The 17,394-nt window shown below is 39.2% G+C and overlaps 1 protein-coding gene and 1 long non-coding RNA gene across 3 annotated transcripts; both read left to right on the plus strand.

Annotated features, from left to right (window-relative positions):
- Window positions 1-324: 324 nt before the first annotated feature.
- LOC149040765 (uncharacterized) lies at window positions 325-5,897 on the plus strand. The gene is made up of 2 exons (XR_016179854.1): window positions 325-822; window positions 4,882-5,897. It is a non-coding gene; the product is annotated as an uncharacterized LOC149040765 (long non-coding RNA).
- Window positions 5,898-9,180: 3,283 nt separating this feature from the next.
- LOC149040766 (uncharacterized) lies at window positions 9,181-16,084 on the plus strand. Of its 2 annotated transcripts, none has more exons than XM_089182852.1 (10): window positions 9,181-9,378; window positions 9,934-10,068; window positions 10,290-10,470; window positions 10,865-11,093; window positions 11,760-12,036; window positions 12,487-12,684; window positions 13,025-13,250; window positions 13,725-13,745; window positions 14,575-14,916; window positions 15,107-16,084. In XM_089182852.1, the coding sequence occupies exons 1-10, from the start codon at window positions 9,241-9,243 to the stop codon at window positions 15,187-15,189; spliced, it is 1,830 nt and encodes a 609-aa protein (XP_089038978.1). In that variant the 5' UTR covers window positions 9,181-9,240; the 3' UTR covers window positions 15,190-16,084. The 2 variants fall into 2 exon arrangements, with proteins under 2 accessions (XP_089038978.1, XP_089038979.1); XM_089182853.1 differs by having other exon boundaries at window positions 12,487-12,639.
- The last annotated feature ends 1,310 nt before the right edge of the window (window positions 16,085-17,394 follow it).

A 17,394-nucleotide genomic window follows, 5' to 3' on the forward strand; every position in this document is an offset into this window, starting at 1 on the left:
ATAATATCAGGAATTATTCTTTGACATAAGGAAAGACTGTTTGACTATAGAGTCCTTATCGTTGGTGGCTCGATAAACAAAATAGTTCATAATGTTTTGATTTCTCGGGATAAGCAGCGGCAATCTACCAAGTTCAGCTCGGCAAGCTATGTTATTGGCCTTATTGTTTACTTGTAAATAACGTTTAAAGAGTTTGAGGTGATTTTTTTTCTATTGGGGAACTATCCCACTTTTAAAATCTTGCTCGGTGCACATCCCCCTTACCTTACCCTTACCTTACCCCTTAGCATGGGGAATATCCAGTGAATATGATTGTGTCAAGAATTTGGGATGCGGTATGAAGATTAAGTTTATTAAGAACTGTCGTGTCTGCTTCCGAATACTAGAAAACGCCTGAAGGGCCTTCTCTTTTATATTAGTTATCATTGTCTATTTAAGGTGGCTTATAACAGTTTTCCGATGACACCATTGTCTTTTCAAACTTGGACATTTTTTACAACTAAAGGCATTCACTGGACGGAATTGATGTAATTAAGCTTGTAAAAACATTTTTAATGCGTAGTATAACGCGAAATATAGTGGCCAAGCACCCAAAAACAGGACTGGAAACTAGATCTGGGCTGGATCGGAAGGCAATGTAATAAGATGACAAGACACCCAAGACACAAGCAATGCCAAAAATTCAGAGGGCAGTCGCAGCGCAGCGCTGGACTTTCTCTACTTCATCAATCGCTAACAGAGGTGTAGTGCTCTATTAAACTTGCTGAATGGAGAGCTCGCCTTCAGTTTGAACACGTAATAGTCTCTACATGAGTCAATCAGGTGGGTATAGAGCGGGCAAGCCAATATTCCTATTGTATAAGAGAGACGCCCACTACATATGGAGGAACTCACTTATTTTGTTTGCTGGAACTTACTTTTTTAACTGGTTATAATAATGGGTGATGTCATGAACGAGTATTGTAGGAGCTGTTTGGAAGGTCTTTCATAATTGGTTGCGGGAAACAAAGATATGTCATTCTTTTGGGTCAGGGTTAGGCACCACTGGACCCTCTTGAACTACATCTTTGCGCATGTTAATACTAGGGAACCCACTAACAGGGCTTGTCTTTCAACATAGTACACCACTCTAGCCGAACAATACTACTAAGTGTGAAATAGCTGAACTTTTATAGCCCGCCTCAAATCTCAACCAATAGATACAGTTCTACCATAATATACCTAAGGATCAAAGGCTTTGATATAGACAGGGAAAAGTGATTTAAAGGTGGCTTCGTGAACGTCTTTTCTTTTGGTGTGATTTCTTATTCTTACATTTCTTCACCTTTGGTCGAGTTAACGTACTTCTTCATACCTAAAGCTTCATCGTGCCATGTCCGCTTTAATTTTGAGTATTAGGCGGTTCTGGGCGAAAGGGGGAAGAGATAAGGTTGCGAAGGCCTGATACTCAGTCTAAGTCTGCTGAATTATATACTGGTTTGTCAACATACAAGAACAACAACAACAATAAGCTTTATTTTCACAGCCATAAAACGTCTCAGCTTAAACAGAACTCCATCAGTCAGAAACAGAGCTAAACAGAAACAGAAACTCCAAACTTTTTATTCAAAACGTTTTTATATCCTAGAAAGCCAGTTCAAATTTTTACAGTTTTTATTACCAATATTTCGTGAAATGAGGTTTTTAAAATTACCTTGACGCGTGACTTCTGTCATATATTTTACTGACGTCAAAGGTGAATTTGCACTTCTTTCATAACTCCTTTTACTTAAATGACCGATTCAAATAACTCAGAAACCCTCTTTAACCTCTTCTTCCCACAATAAAGAATTACGGGGAATTGACTAAAATGAGTGAAGTCACACACAACAGAGCTTCGAGTTTCTCTCTTCGACTTTTCGTCAGGGACAGCTCTCAATCACCGACACTGACCAAAAGGATCCAGTCGAAACTGTGGGGACGAGAATACTGCTCGGCCCTTAACATGAAACATTGCAATCGTTACTTTGAACAGTCTTTCATCCCTTACAGTCAAATAGTCAGGGCCCTGGCTTGCCTTTCGTGGGATATTTGAAATAAGAAGAAGTGTGTGTTTTTCCTTCATGGAAAGTAGCCAATCTAGATGATGTCTATTTTTCTTTCGTGAACAGTGGTTGTTACCTTGATAACGCGATTTCCAATTCTTTTTTTTCTTTTAGTATTTTTAACTTCGCAGACACTTGTGACAGTTTTTTTCTCCTTAACGCATAATTGTTATCTTTGCAAATTTTCGAGTCCGTGACGTAATTAAACAACGCTGTGATATTTTGTACCGATGGCGTCACTATAGTGGCTTGTATGAGGGAGGTGACACAGAAGAGAAGACAAGTCTCGTGATTAGTCCATGGGCCATCTACAGGATGTGCGCCTTGCAAGGACAAATACTCAGCGCTTTTTCTTTTCTTGTACGGTGATGGACACTCACGCTTACGTTTGAGTTGTGTAGGACCCCTTTTAAGTTTCCTCATGTTAGAATTTCCGCAGTTAAAGCAGCTGCACTCTAACCCACATTCTTGGTTCACCCGCAAACATGGACATTTCGACTTCCTAAGGCCATCTCGGCAGGAAATGTACTTATTATCGTATTTTACTTTGTTGTGGCCACATTTGCAGGAAACATCAATGGTGTATCCAACTTCACTTGTAGAAGAGCAAGCAGCTTGCATGGTTGAGTTTTCACACCTTTTGCATCTACAATTGCGGGAACAAAAATGCCCCGAAATCACGCAGGGACAATGGCTGTGTCCCTTGTCGTCCTTTGTACAAGACGCCTTTTCGCTATCCTTGGCATTGTTCTTTCCACAAGAGCATACTTTATTGGTAGTTTTTGAGTTTAGTCCTTGGAAACAGAAAAAAAAAAACAAAAAAAAAGTGAAATTAGGCTGCATGGGGAAGGGGAAGTAAAACGGCAGTAACCCATTAAATAAGCTAGGAGGAGAGGGAAGGGGAAGGTGAGGGTTGGAAAAAAGTTGTAGACTAATAGCGCTTATTGATTGGCTTGTAAAATTTGATAGTTTTGAAAATTATGCTAGAGGCCAAAAATCTTACCAATGTTGACTTCATTCACGGCCGTCCCATCGTAGTGTCCTGGACCAAAAGCAGTATACCCTATGTAGATGGCTCGGTCAGTGACAGCGTCATCAGGAATGAAGGGGACAAATGGAGTGCCATTGAGACTAGTGACGACAATAATGGGTATTCGGAGAAGATCAGAACAAACTTTTATAACCAAATCTCCTACATCACCACAGAATGAACCCTGATCCCGAAATCTTTCTGTTTCAGCATTCATGTCAGAAATAGGAATTCCGGTTAGCATTTGGTAGTAGTCATTGCTTTGAACGCTATCAACGAAAAGTTGTCGGAGATGGAACACATCTTCATTGATACTTTTTCCTAGTCGCAGTTTAAGGCAGTGAAGACGGAGAGCTGATTCCTCGTCATTCCACTCCTGGGTTTTTTGAACTTGCACAATGATGCTTCTGAAGGCACAATCACCATCTCCACTGACTGGGTCTATACGTAAATTGAAGGAAGCGAGATGTTTTAGAAGCAATTGACGATGGTTCACATCAGTGTTTTCTGAAACGTCTTCATCTGTGATTAAAGTTTGTTTTACACTGCTGAGCTGCATGAGTGGCACATCGTATGCATTGAAACATCGGTCTTGACTGTCTTTATTGATGTTTTCTAAGATACTTCGTAATTGTGTCATGTTCTTTAATAGTAATTTGGTGACAGTTTCATTACACATGTCCTGTACATCGCCAATGACAACTATCTCATCCTGAGAAATGCTGTTGGTATCTGTATCAGCGTTGTTATTAGCACCATTAGTGTTCCACACACAATCCAACTGTACCTGTTCTGGGATATCTGACCCGAGGTGTGCACCTGCCATGTATTCATTTAAAACACTGTCTTCTGATCCATGCTTGATGAGGGGAATGAATGGGACTATTCGCGAGTTTCTGCAATGTTTTCTACCTCTCTGCTTACAGTTAATGCTATAGAATAAAAGAGTGATAACAGCAATTGCTAATTCTGGGCCTATTGTGGTAGCACCACACAGCAGTGATCTGTTCAAGACGTGATGAAGGCTTTCGTTAGATTCTGTGCCTTCGCCCGGATTTAAGTCAGACAAGCAACCCTTCCTTATGTGTCGACGTAAATGGTCGATTTCAGTCAAAGTTCGTTCCATGTTATCTTCATTCAGAAACGTTTGCCATCTTTTCACAAAGTTTTCTAAATTTTCTATCATGACTTCCGGATGAGGTGTGGGCATTTTACGGACTTCACTAGAATCTTCTTTGGCTCGGAATATCATCCCAAATTCTTTAGAAAACTTTTTTGACAATTCCGTTCCCCTTGGAATTGTTTTCGTTACTCGTTGTACCGCGTGGAATAAGTCGAGTTTGACCTCCACGTCAGGAAATACCGACTGATAAAGTGATTTTACTTTACAGCAGTCATCTACGATAACACGGGTTACATCTATCTCCTGTTTTAATTCCTGTAGTAACGAGCGGATTTCCTCAAAAGATGTCGACGTAGTTAACCGCCATCCAATAATCTGGTGGTTTTCGTTTAAAATTATGAAAAGATTTTCAAATTGTTTCACAAATTTATTGTCAGTGGTCCTCCTTGCTCCAATAAACTTGCTAACCCTGAAGGTGTGGTCGCATGAAATTATCCTGCTTCCTAATACACATTTCTTCATTTCCTTCTCATACAGTGATTGCTTCGTTTGAAAATCCGATAGAAATAAATACATTAAGTAGTCGTTACTGGGAAATGAGTACATGGTATCCTTATAGAATTGTTGATATAATTCATCCTCAGATGATCCAGAGGAGCTTGAGACCAGGGAAGAACACTCTGAACGCTCACAGAATTCTTTATAGTTTAAGGCGGCAAGTCCCTCGCTGATTTTAAGGAAACTTACGCCTTGGAGTATTTGCATCTCTACCAAATCTACTAATTGTTTTGTACATGCCGATCTGTACAACAACACTACTGGAAAAAAACTCTGTCTGTGGATCCGAGGAATGCTTGCAAGTATTTGCTCGCTGGCTGACAAGTACCGATGTGTCGATCCTTTGAAGTGGCAAGTATACATTCTCTGAATGAGTAACAAGTTTCCACGTAAATCGTAGACTAAGCGAGGATTCCTTGGACTTTTTTTATCAACTTCATCCGTAAAGAATCCAGGTGTCAATGGGCTTCCGTGAAGGGGACAATTTATTTTCAATCTGTAATGATCTATTGGACACCAGATGAATATTTTGGGGTAAAAAAAATTGACCGAGTCCTCTCCTCTGCGTGGAGGGCAAATCACTTGGTCAAATTGACTTCCAGTCGGGTTTGCTCTGAACTCATTAACAAGTTGACTCACGTAATTCGCTGCACGTGGACCAAGCTGAATACTGTCGCTGCTTTTCACGTATAATAAGAAAAAAGCCAGCTGAAGACACCTCAAGACATTCCAAGTGTTCATCGTGTTGAACCGTAACGAGAGGAAACTGCAAAAGGATGAATAAAGAAACAGTTTCATGACGGTTCAGGACGGTTTAGGAGCGATCTTACTTGGCCGAAACCACTTCCTACAATGAGGAGTGTGATTTCCTATACTAGCCTTTTGCCGAAAGAGTATTGAGTTGTTTCCCTTTGGTTTCGTTTTGAGAGCGGCGTTAGAAAGCGTTTCAGAATTTTTTCCTAGTCTTGTTTTTCGAAGTGGTTGATATTACCACCTGACAATAATACCAATGCATTGGATTTTTTTTCCTCGCCTTGGGCGGCCCTAGTATGTCCACGCAAGAGATATCAATCTGTAAAGTAAATTACAAACATCACTCACTGATAGTTGCTAATCGCAGTGCCACTCCCTAACAGTAGCGGCAGCAACCTTGTCCATAATCTGGGCTTTTAACTACCAAAGGGGGATACCCAACAAATTTTTATCCTGGGGGGCTCTCAGGACTTAAACACCCCCTCGACTTAAACAAGGTCCTGTGAACAGAGAGGGAGAGAGGAACATGCAGAAGGTAAAAGAGAAAAGAAAATGATGTCGTCTGTATTTCCGATAGGGATGTTTTTAAATTTATTACTCCTATCGATCTATATATCCGAGTATGCAAAAAATTACATCTTGATATTTTCCAATAAATCACGTCACTTCATAATATTTCTTTATCATATTACAATATGACATTAAAACCTCTTTATTATATTATTCTGCTAATGGCAATCATTAGATCTTGAAAAATATGATCGATCTCTACTGTCTTTAAATTCTGCACACACATTGCGGTTGTCGATCGAAAAAATATAGGGGTTTAACAAGTCCCTGGCGAGTACGCTGCTTTGCGTAACTGATTTGAAGCAGTAAGTGACAGTAGATTTCATCAGGCCTGTAATTACAATTAGACAAAAGAACACCACGCAGAAAATCGGTCAAAGCAATACCCTATCTGTCATCTGCTGATAACCGTACAAAGAACACATTCACTCACTGATAGTTGCTTCTCGTAGTGCCACTCCCTAACAGTAACGGCACCAAATTTGTCCATTAACTGCGCTTTTGTCTACAAAAGACATGAACACCGCTCTGGTAAAGAGAGAGAGAAAAGGACACAATTTCCCAGCCTTTAACTGTTGTTCCAAAACACCGACCGTTTTCAGAAGGGCGTTATCAAATATTTCCTTTTTTTGCGTTTTGCGTTTCCTAGTCTTGTTTTCTCGAAGTGGTTTCAATATCCCTCATAACACCCTGACATTTATGAACCACCCCATTGTGATTTTTCTCGCATTAGGCGGTCCTTGAGTGCACGTAAAAGGTATCAAGCTGTGAGGCGTAAGTTAGTGTGTGCTCACGATCTGGGCTTTGTCTAAGACAAGAATTTACTGACGTTCTGGTGAACGGAGGCGAAAAGAAACAATTTTATGGCCATTGCATATCGGGGCCTTTGGGGTTTGTTTTCCCTTTTACCTTCACCCTTGTATTCTCATGACGTCAACAAAATTCAAAACAGCAAGTGACGGGAGATATCATCAGACCTGTAATAACAATATGAAAAAACACCTCCCAGAAAATCGGCTAACGAAAACCGCTATCTGTAATCGGCTGATAAGGGTTTCTAACCTCCCAAGTTTAGTTCTTATCAGTATGCCTTAACTAGCTAACTGTAATACTACTGATAAGTGGTTTTAATGCAATCGTCTTTGAGCTTCCCATTTTTATTCAGTTTTCGAAGTTTGTATTGAATTTCGCAGTTACCTGGTAAAAAATTCGTACCTTTCCCAACATTTGCATAAAACGCTTTGATTAGAATCATTAAAGTTTTTTCAACAAAAGAGGACGTACTCTTAATCTCAATCGGTGGTTCGAATAACATAAATTGAAATAAGAGTCCCAGCCTTAACTTTGCTCTCCAGAACTTTCATTTGACGTCTGGTCCTTTTTCTTTCCTTGTGATTTGGAACCTCTAAACTTACAACCCGCCACAACGTCATTAAAGGGCACTCATGTCGGAAAAGTATTTCCCTGGTCCGCGACTGATGGTTGGTTTTGTAAAAAAAGGAAAACAAAAGAAAAAAAAAGGGGGATAAAATTTTTTTACAAGTATTTGCAAGCATTTGTTACCAAGTCATGGTTGTCTGACCTTTTCGGTAGTACATTTTATACAATAAGTCCTTAGTTCCTATAGAACACCAAAAGATAGTTAACACTCCAAAAAAGAAGTCCCGAGAAATAAATTTCCAAATATTTCCAGTATTTTCCAGTTATGTCCAATCCGGGCGTGGGTCCAGACAATGTTTCAGTAAATGTCCTTATCGAGTTCTCTCGTTATCATAACTATAGCTAACCGCTATATACTGATAACGTGTCATAACACCTATAAACATTGCCTTATTTCGGTTATCGCAATGCCACTCCCTGGTTGTTTTCAACTGATAAGCGATCCAACATTGTGCTAACTTCGTTATCGCAACGCCACTCCTTGACTGTTTTCTTCTGATAAGCCTATTTCGAGTGGTATAAAGCAACGATTCCGCATACTTCAATCGCATTATTTCTTAGGTTGTGTCATCATTACGTCGAGATGCCTAAAGAAAAGTATGTCGAAAAAAATCGCAGGATGTGTATTAGGAGCAAGGAGAAAAAGGATGGCAAAACGGTGAAGACAACTAAGGCGCGTTCTAATTTCACCTTCAAACCCACTATTCAGGTTCTTGGACCCAAAAACGGGTACATCGTGCAGATCAAGGTTTTCTGTAATGAAGCTGAAAGGTAAGGATAGTCAATTTGTTTGGACAGTGGTATTACTTGAGCTCAGTAAACAGTTTGGCGGCCAGTGTTAGTGCAGCAGGTCCGCCCGATAGAAAAGGGTATTTTTAGCTTATTCAGGAAGCTGGAAAAAAAATTTTTTTTTCTAAGGGAACGAAGGAGTTTCTCATTTATCTAAAAAATACCAGTCAAGGCGTTTAGTTCGGTCCATTAGTTTTTTTCGCTAATAGCTACTAAAGCAGGAAATCGGTTTGATGAGTAAACTTCATGAAAAAGATATTCGTATACGTTTTGGGTAAATGCGACGGCTTTAAGACTACTCGATTGATACACGAGGACAATATTTTAACTTTCAGTCGTTGGAATCAAAGTTAATCAAGTGAAATGAGAGAGAGCTGTCTGGCAGCTGAAAAATTTTAAAACATCAATCTTACTTTAATAATTCAAAGCATCAGCCAGTCTTTGGCTTCTTTCCAGAGAGATTGATTAGATACAGTTTTATATTTGCCCGGCTGTGGGAGTAATAGTTATTCACCTAAATTGCGTCATCCTGTGAAGACATGTACCCTGTAGACATTGCTTTGGCAGTCGTATTGTAAAGAAAATAATGCATGAAGTCACGGTAAGGGTGGAAAAAAGTCCAAATGTAAGAAAAATTTTAGGAAAATGCGAAGAAACCGTTGCAAATTAAAACCTCAATGAAATTGAATGGTTAAGGCTCCGTAAACGCTGACAATATTGTCTTTTAATGGGTCTTTGAAAATATCGTGGGTTCAATCATATATTTTTTGATCTCCATTAGGTACCACGCTTTCATACCTGCTAACCCAAAACAGGTGGAATTTGTTAGGTATGCAAACAGTGCCCTAACTAATCAAGGTCACGGTGGCCTCGTCAGTTCGCTGAGCGAGAATATGTTTAAGGCGGTTCTGGTTGAGAAAATAAATGACTTCCTTGAGAGCGAGGATTACGTGTCACGCGTTGGGACAACAGCTATTGGAAAGACCAATTCCAATCTGGTAGATGAAAATGTATTCGTTCTCTCAGAAGAGGTACGGACATATCGTTTTTCTTTATTCCTTTAGTGAATTAATTGATTACAGTTGTTTATTTTGTGTAAGTCCAGACAACATAGCGAGAAAACCTCTTACTACAAGTTTTCCCGTCTTTCTGTGACCCTGTATATATTAAGTTGTTTGGGACGGAAAGTCACCGTATTTGCCCATTCAGGTATCGCTTATGGCTCTGTATCTCTTTTAGGAGATAAAGCTTCAACCACGTCCAAATGGGTTTTTTCTGATTAGCCAATCTGCCAATCTGCTTTTGTTTTTAGTCCCTATCCTTCTGCATCCAAATAACGTTTTGTTGTTGTTGTTGTTGTTGTTGCTAATAATCCAGCAAGGTGGGGAAGTGCCCCCTAATATTTGGGGTGGTAACTTTGCGCCGATATTCTGTTCTGTGGCACCCCATTACCCGGCTAGGCCATATATGGGAATGCCCCTTCCCCCGGCACTTCATGTTCATTTACTTCATTTATGACAATGCCGACTCAAATTGCCCAAATTGATTAATCAAACGTCGCCTATCACTTTGGTTATATCTTGTAGGTACACGTTGATGAACATGGGAACCTGATAGAGAAGGAAAATCATAAATTCGTTTATGTACCGGAACGAAGTGATGTAATGAAAGTGGAAGTAAAAGTTCCCTTCTCTGTCCAGCCAGTAAAGGACATTTTGCCAGTAAGTGTCATATGCAATGATGTTTCTTATTGTTTAGGAACAGTTTCATAGCAAGAACCCTCGATATTGACGTTTCATACTTCTATTTAGTCCGCGTGATATTGATTACTGTCAATTCCCAATTGTGTAGTACACTATGACTTTCTAGTAATTTGATGGATTTTTAGTGTTTTTCTTTTCGTTCTAAGTTAACACATTTTCTTTTTTGTCTTTTAATAAAGGTGGCTAAAGTGGTTTTCAAACAAAACTATGGTGCTCTAATTTTATCGATGGCCTGTGTGGCGATGGGCATCCACGCCGATGTCATACGAAACACATTTGATGGCTGCCCCGTGTCTGTGTTTGTAGGAAAGTCAGGCAGAGGAAAGACTTACAGCTTAAATATGGGTCTTTCGCTTCTTGGTAAGTCGTAAAGTTGAGTGTATAAATATAGTCGAAGCTCTCGTGATAGGAACCCTTTAAAGGTAAAAAGGCGGGTCCGTAACTGAAGCTGGTCGCTTATGTGTGATTGTTAAATACAGAATTTGTTTGGAGTTGACAGGGACACCTTACCACCGTTTCCTCCTAAATGCATTGAAAAGTCTTTTTAGGCTATCCAAAGCACTTCTGGATCTCTAGAAATGCATTCCAAGTGTGCTATAGAATTTTTATCCGTCCGGTCACCCTAGCGGAACTCGAGGCTTTTCGAAACTACAAGGGCGGCTTCAGTATTATTTTCCCGAAAATGTTAGATGAAACTGAACGTTTTACGAAAGTGAGAATTTTTTTCTTATTTTCACGCTGTTTTTTCCTATAGGTATGACGAACCACTGCACAAAGACAAACTCTAAAGAGGCACTTTTAAAAGCTGGAAGCAGAAACTCTTTGGGAGTTTTCGTTGACGACCCTCAAAACATTGCAAACCTAAGTGATGTTTTCGTGGATTTTTACTCGGGTTGCACAAAGTCGACTATTGCTCGGGGCACGGAAGAGGTGCATTCGGCGTTGTATGTGACCTCAAATGAAGTTGTGAACGCAACAGCAAGGTAATAGACAACATTTAGGCAATGCAATCAAACCTGCCAGCGGACACCTCACTATAGTATGACAGCCAGTTCAAGAGAATATTTTTGTTTGAAACATCTCTACAAGGGTCACTATATTCTGTCCCCAAGGTGGCTGTTGCAGACAGGTTCAACTGTACTGTCTCACACTGAAAGCATGTTTTAGAAAAAAAGGTTTAAAACTAAGAATCCAGAAAAGCTTCGCCAGGTGTACTTTTTTCAAAGACACCTTTGCTCGCCCACGGCCCAGGTCAACTCGGTAAAAGCACTCCATGCAATCAGATAATGCGTCGAGTACCGTATTTGAGAGTCAAATAAGATTTAAAGGAGTAAAGAGAAGCAGGGATGAGCTCTAGGTGTCCGTTTCACTGAAATGGACATACGATCAAGTGCCTACCGACTACCAAATTTGATATATGGTAAACAAATTTAATTAGCTAGAGATGGGGCTATACTCGCGCGGAAAGTGCGTGGAGCTTTCCTACAACTAAATGTAACGAACCACACCTCGTTTTGCTTAGACCAGAACAAACCCACTGGGTGTGTTTTATTTAAGATTGATTGGTACCTGAGTTTTGGAGAAAAAAAAATTTTACTCAATCGCTTCTGGTTCATATTTAACCTTAAATGATCTGATACATCTTGCAGGGAAATCAGGCGTATAGTATACATTCCCTTCACTGGAGAGTCAATAAGGGGTTTGACTCCAGAGGAGATACGTGCCCACATGCAGTTTAAGAGGTCGTTGAAATCTGGCAATCATTCGGCAGCAATGGGTAAATTGATTTCCCTTGGTTCACTTTTTTCTACAAAAGGCCTAAACGACATAACAGATGAATTTATAAACACTGTGGCCCCCTGTCTAGACGGAACCTTGAGTGATGTTGTCCCATCTTATGCCATAGTTTTGTGGTTTGCTAATAAGGTAAGATATGAAGAATTTGAACATTTACATATTGCCAATATTATTTGAGCTGACAAGTATATCGTGCACAGACATACATGGCTTACTCTGCCAATCTCTTACCTAAAGTAATATTTTAGAAACTATTAGCTACGCTTGCAAATACTTAATAATCTCACTTTGCAAAGGAGCATAGGAGACTCCTTAGTGCTAGCTTGTTGTGACTACAACAACTAACCTGTTCCAGACTCCGAGATAGTGGTGAAAAGTCGTTTCGTACAAAGAAATGCGAAAAATGCGCGGGGGCTGGGGAGAGACAGGGCGGCCACCGCCACTTTCCCAAGTAGCGCGCGTCTTATTTTCGCTTTGCTCGTTTTAACGCGTCCGCAGTACACTATCTGAGAGCCTGGCACAGGCTAACAAAAACAAATTACGTAGTCTGTTATTGAGGATGAAAATAATTCGTTTCAGATCTGCGATATATTTTCATGTGATTACGAAGATGTCATCAACTACTTCGTGAACACGGTGGCTCCCTTCGTGATCAAGTTCCAAAACCTCCACTTGGAGAGGGACCAACTGCCAGAGGTTTCCGTTTGTGAACCCAGCCTCGTAGAACGCGTGGTTAGTGACGTCCACGACTTCGCAGCAAATTCCACCTTTGAAGAGGTAAGATGGAATAAATACTTGTGTTGAAAATAACCGAGCAGGTTGTATGCAATATTTATATATGTATGTTAAAATGTTGTTCTCCCATTGTTGTATTGTTACTAAGTTTCCACAAATCCAAAGTGCAACATTTTGACCAAACAATGGCAAATGCGCTCGAAAGGTGTGGAGAGGAGAAACATGATGAGGGGGGTGAGCGAATAAAACATGATGACCGGATGATTGTTTTCTTTTGCTTTTTCACTGTAGCACCAAACGCTCTCGTGAAAAAATAACTTACTCGATTTTGCTTTTGGCAAGAAAACTGCTAAGTACTTTTACGAACAAAATGTTCTTGCAGGTGAAACGTGTTATTGGCGTGGGGGCAACAGGAAATATCCCTTGTATCATTTTGCAAGCTGCGTTTTTTGAGGGGAAAAGTTATACATCTGCAGCTGTCAACTCCCACTTAAAAACGGCAAAGATTGGAAAAAGCCAATGCCGTAAAGTTAGAGGAAAGAACACAAGAGTCACCTACCTATACCAATCAGCGTTCGATAAGGAAAGTTTGGACATCATAATGAAAGGTGAGAAGGAAAGCTACTGTAGAGAAAAGGGTATTGACTTTAAAACATACTATTGTCATAGAGATAAAATTCATTCTGCTTACCTCTTCGCCAGTTGAACAGTGCCGGGGAGTACTCCTGGGAATTATTGGCAGAGGGGTTTTCTCCTGGTTATCAAAATCCCTGACTCTATTCCAGACCAAAACTGTCATGTTTTTACACCTGTTTTCATACATGGCGGCTTAGAAATTATGTCATCATTACTTGGATTGGAACAGGAAAAAAAACCTAAATCTTAATTGGTACTTTTCTCTTTCTTTCTAATGGACAAAGTCTATTGCCGTTTTCGGACCAAACCGGTGCAAAAACCCTACCCTTTGGGCGGCACATATAAAGGGGTACCAGTCAGGGGCGATGGCTCGAGATAACAGAGAGCGAAGTGCAATTCCCACAAAAGAAGTCTCCGATAAATCTTTTTTTTGTCTTCTTTTTCAGCTTTAAAGAAACCAGGAGAAGGTTAGACAATGATAGCTATTTTCAAACATGATTATGACATTACGTTATGTAGAAGTGTTTTGATTTATATATTAAGAATTGTTATTTTTTGATATAAACCAGTTAAGTTTACGCCAAAAAAAAAATTGATCCGCAATTGATAATCTAGACGTATATTCCGCGAGAGGAAATAAATTTAAAGACCTCAAGTGACCACTAAAAAGTTGCAGTCGTGGGCATTAGCTGATATCTGAAAAGGATGATATTAAAGTTGTAGTCGTTTCAAAAATTACAATTTTAAAATTTGGGGAAAGAGCCATAATGGGCTGTATATATGGCTCTTGAAAGCACCTAATATTTCTTTAAAAAAAATTATTAAGGTACCGTTTTTGATAAAATTCAGAATATCCGCTCCCTAGTATACATATTGGGAAAAAGTGCAATTGGCTGGTCACCTGACAGTAAACGAACCAACTAGAGACATGTTTCTGCGCCGTAAATATCTTAATAACAGATTTCTAGGAATTAATTGAACTTTATGATTAAAAATTAGGCGTTTCAGATAGCGTGAGATGTTCGGTTTTGGTAACCGTTGTATTTCTTTTTGTATTTGAACCCTATTGCACAAGTTTCAATTTTTTTTAAAGGCTTTTCATGCTTCAGTTTTGTTCCTTTGTATATCTATATTGATCAAGGATGTTTATGTGACGTTTTTCCTTAGTAGCCTGCTTCATACGGACAGTAGTGCTAAATTTTGTTACTATCAACAATTCGGTGTGACTAACAGACTAAAGTGTGTAATCGCACTGTAACTTTTTCTGAAGTTAAAAAAATAACTTTTTTTTCACAGGGTCAGGAGAAGTAGTAGAAGTATTCAGCAGTGATGTCGGAGAAGGCGCCAGTACAGATGAGAAGAAAGGAGGCAGTGGTGGCGAAGAGAGCGGAGAAAGTAGCGACGAGAACGACGCAGAAAGTAGTGAAAAGAGCGCAGGAGAAAGTACCAGTAATAGCGAAGGAGAATTAACTAGCGAAGAGAGCGAAAGTGCACCTGAAGAAGACAGCGACGAGAACAGTGCAAAAGGAAATGGCGAAGAAAGACACGAATGCGGGGACAAGGAGGATGGAAGAGGCATTGATGATGGGGTTGGAGAGGAACCAGGGGCCACACGACGGCTGGAACCTAGGAAGAGAGGCAAGTTAATATATTAATGCTCAGCTATTGTACTATAAATAGACTGAACAGAGGTCCATTCCTATGACATTGGATCTCCCCATAAAGCAACCTTGACTTAATACTGCTCTAATAATACTTTTCAAACATCGGATTAATTTAAATTGTGCAACCTTCCAAGAAAACAATTTGTCTTCCTTCTTTCTTGCAGGGAAAACAGAAGTAGAGAAGCTGAGTGACAACCTAAGCCATTTTTCTTCCCAATTACCCAAAAAAAGAAAAGGAAGAGACTAACTCACATACGTAACAAATGAACCATTCACACCAAATAGACATGTTTAATAAGTAAAATCCCTAGGTTAAAAAGGAACACAGGGTTCTACACGGATTTAATTGAATTGAATTCAAGACGTTGCGTAATCGTCGCAAAATTTTGAAAATGATAAAAGTGCACTAAACAGTCACAAACCGTTTTCAACATGTTTAAGGACTCTTCAAGCTTTGGTGTGAATGGAGCCTAATATTTAGTCTTTGAGCGGATAGTTGCCTAGCTATCCGTGCAGAGAACTCGTTGAAAATCGTTCATGCGCCTAGAACTATTGTAAACATAAATAAATGAATAAAGAACTGATGGGAAAATGAAACTTCGGAGCTCAAGTTCTAAACCTTCCCAGAGCTCTTCAGTATTTTAAAATCAATAGATTATATCGTGACAGGCTCAAGTAGCCTCACAGAATTTTGTTCAATTTACCCTTACCAAAATTTGTTTCAAGATTCAATTCTGCGAACAGAAAACAAGATAAATTCATTGAAAAGGTATTATTCTATCGTCATTAACGTTTTTAGGCTTATTACATAGTTCTTTTATTGTTTGTATAGATAACTTTGTTATGTTTTATTGGCAAACATTTCTTTAATTTCTATAATGTTCGTCTTGATTTACATTCTTGATGTGCCTTAAAATGACAGATTGTTGAAAGAATTGTTTTGAGTAATAGCATGGCAAAGACAAGAAAAAAAAAGATTCTGCGAAATAGAGCAGCGGTTAGCTCGAGAAACTTATGAGTTTCCCATTAGTTAGGTAGAGACTTCAATAAGAATAATTTCAATTTTTAAGAAAAGTATCTGATCATTAGTTATCATTAGCTCTTGTTATCGATTAATGTGGCAATAAAAGTTTTTTACATTTGAATACAAGTCTCTCTGTTGGCTTTTTCCAGTCAGTCACACTCGGTCGTCTTAAAGTCGCGAGAAGGGGTTGGGGAAGGTGAATATATCGTTTTCCAACTACGTTTCCGGACTCGCTTGACAGTGCCGTGATGTCACATAGTAAAGGGTTAAAGCCTCAGGGGCACCCAAAGACTGTCTCCTTTAAAGTATGTTGGAAACACTTTTTACGCAGTCCAGAGTTTTCTTTTCTGCACCCTAGAAATGTATTCTAAGCGGCACTACAAAATTGTTATCGTTTAGGTCATTAGAGATTTCCACAAGCAGGCAACTTTTTGGCAACTTCTCGTATTTGGAACAACATCTTTCCTTTATTGCAACTATTGGCTTTCGGATTAAGATTTCTCTAGAACTTTATCATAGTGTTTGAATTAGCCTTTGTTCCATATTTCACAATGTTTTGTAGACAATTTGCGAATTACCAGTAAAAAAAGGAGACAAATAATCCTCCCCTGAGGCACATGAAGGGCGCAAGGTCAGTCAGCGGTTTTTACAGAACATTGTAAATGATTGACGCAGATTCTCACTCGACTGACTCGAGTGTCTCGGGTGAAGAAGGTCATTAAGGATCATTACATTTCCTTCGTGATTTTAACTCCGGAAAAAGTTATTAAGCAACGCTGGTTGCGCTGAAAAAATTGCACGAAAATTCTAAGAAATCTTACTTTTGTTTGTACAATTTGCATATTTTCATAACTTCAGACCAAACAAAGATTTTGTTTTTGAGCAACCGTTTGAGTAAGTTTTGTTGCAATAAGCAACTTTTGATTGTTTTTGGCAACTTTTGAGCAGTTGTCTGAGAAATAATGTGAAACTTTTTGGAAAATCTCGAGCAACTTATGGAAAGCCCTCCCGGTCTGACCGGTCATCCTAGAGGAACTTAAGTCAGTTTTCACAATTACAAAGGTTTCAGTGTTACTTTTGCGAAATTTTAGTTGCAATTTAACGATTTACGCAAGTGAGTATTTTTCTGGTTACCTCTCTCCATCACGTTTTAGAATCCAAAAAAAACTTTAGGTGACCATTTTTTAACAAAAATATTGTAACCTGGGAACTGATTTTGAAACATTAAAAATCAGAATTGGTAGGGAATTTGTTAGGTATAAAGCATCGAAAATTGTAAATGAATGAAAGGTCCATCTAGGAATTTTTAGTCTTCCTCAAGCAAAAGAAAATTCTTGGCAATATTTGCTTCTCCGAACAGATATTTAGCAGAAAATTGTCCTTGGGTGCCCCTGGTAGCCTCGCCTGGTCAATTTTGTGCAATTGAGC

This window comes from Pocillopora damicornis, chromosome 9, assembly GCF_964200805.1.
Source record: "Pocillopora damicornis chromosome 9, jaPocDami1.2, whole genome shotgun sequence".
Classification (NCBI taxonomy): Eukaryota; Metazoa; Cnidaria; class Anthozoa; order Scleractinia; family Pocilloporidae; genus Pocillopora; species Pocillopora damicornis.